Raw genomic sequence first — 1,269 nt, 5'->3', positions numbered from 1 at the left:
CCATTGGTGGGACAGTGCTGTCTTGGACAGCCACATGATCATCCCAAGAAGCAGGGCTGTCTGGTTTGGGGCCTCCATTTCCACAACCAGCCCCGCCCCCTCCCATACAGACAGCTGAGGAGAACAGGAAAGCACTTTCTGTGGAGTTGTTGGGCATCTAGATACATATGGCCTAAGACACTTGAATGTGTGAGCGAAAGCAGGACTTGGCTATGCTGAGGTATCAGGGGGACCTCAAGGGGATTCTCCACTGTCACTTCTCTAGGCACTCACCCCAGCCACAGCCTCAAATTACACCTTTCCTGTCTGAAGCTCCCACCCCCAGACTTTCCCAGGTAATGGACGAACCTGGTTGTTCCATCCTGGTCACAAAGTAACATTTTACAGGAACCCACTGGATGCAAGGATTTAACCCAATGAGTATTGTTCTTGGGGTTCTCGGTGGTCTCTTGATGAGCCAATGAGATGTTTCTTGCAGGAAGCAAAGGCCACTCTGCCTCTGCTGGCCCTAGTTAAGGCCTAGAAGCCCGTCTCTCCTCTAGATCCCCAGCCTATGCATGTTTAGGTCCTCACCTCCCAGGCCAGAGTCCAGCATTTCTCCACAATCAGCCTCTTGAAGCCCTTTTCAAACACCCTCACACCCAAACCCAGACCAGCTTGGCCCTGTACACATACACCAAGGAGATGGTTATACAGGATGCACACACGCGTGCACACACATACACATACACACACAGGGCCCTTTCCTGGCCCCACACACTCTTCCGTTCCCTCTCCCCTTCCCCCAAGAAAGACACTCTAGGGCCAGAAGGTGAAACACATGCTTTATGCCCTGAGGTGATCAGGGAAGCAGGGGCTCAGCACTCACACTGCAATATATAAAAGTGGTCTGTCATTCTCAGCTGAGGATCCTGGCCTCAGGGGAATTAAACCAGTTCCTTAGGTTTCAGAATATTCTTGGTTTGGTTGGTTTGGTTTGGTTGCTCTCAGTCTGGAGAACTAGGTTGTCCTCTTGATTCCCTGTCCCAGTGGTGCACAGAAAGTCAAAGAAGGTCACATGGTAGGGCTGGTCTGAGATAAGCAAAGCATCCAAGGAGCACAGGCTCTTACAACTGGGAAGGCCACAGCAAGCCAGGACCAGATCCAACCCAAGGGCCTCAGGGGTGGCTGGAGGGGACCTCGGTATCCCAGTGAGGCCACTTCACTGGAAGAAGGGCCAGAGTCCAAGTTGGTGCAGTCACTGGTGGCCAGCCAGACCAGCCTCCCTGC

At 52.9% G+C, this 1,269-nt stretch overlaps 1 protein-coding gene across 1 annotated transcript in view; it reads right to left on the bottom strand.

Moving 5' to 3' along the window:
* Nucleotides 1-1,106: 1,106 nt before the first annotated feature.
* MYO7A (myosin VIIA) overlaps nt 1,107-1,269 on the bottom strand; it is a 47,957-nt gene continuing 47,794 nt past the window's right edge. The window contains exon 30 of the mRNA XM_019649335.1: nt 1,107-1,112. Coding sequence (XP_019504880.1) covers nt 1,107-1,112 — 6 coding nt within the window. The remainder of the gene's footprint in view (nt 1,113-1,269) is intronic.

The sequence above is a fragment of the Hipposideros armiger genome, unplaced genomic scaffold (genome assembly GCF_001890085.2).
Source record: "Hipposideros armiger isolate ML-2016 unplaced genomic scaffold, ASM189008v1 scaffold_132, whole genome shotgun sequence".
NCBI classification, from domain to species: domain Eukaryota; kingdom Metazoa; phylum Chordata; class Mammalia; order Chiroptera; family Hipposideridae; genus Hipposideros; species Hipposideros armiger.
This window is presented reverse-complemented; position numbering and strand designations above follow the sequence as displayed.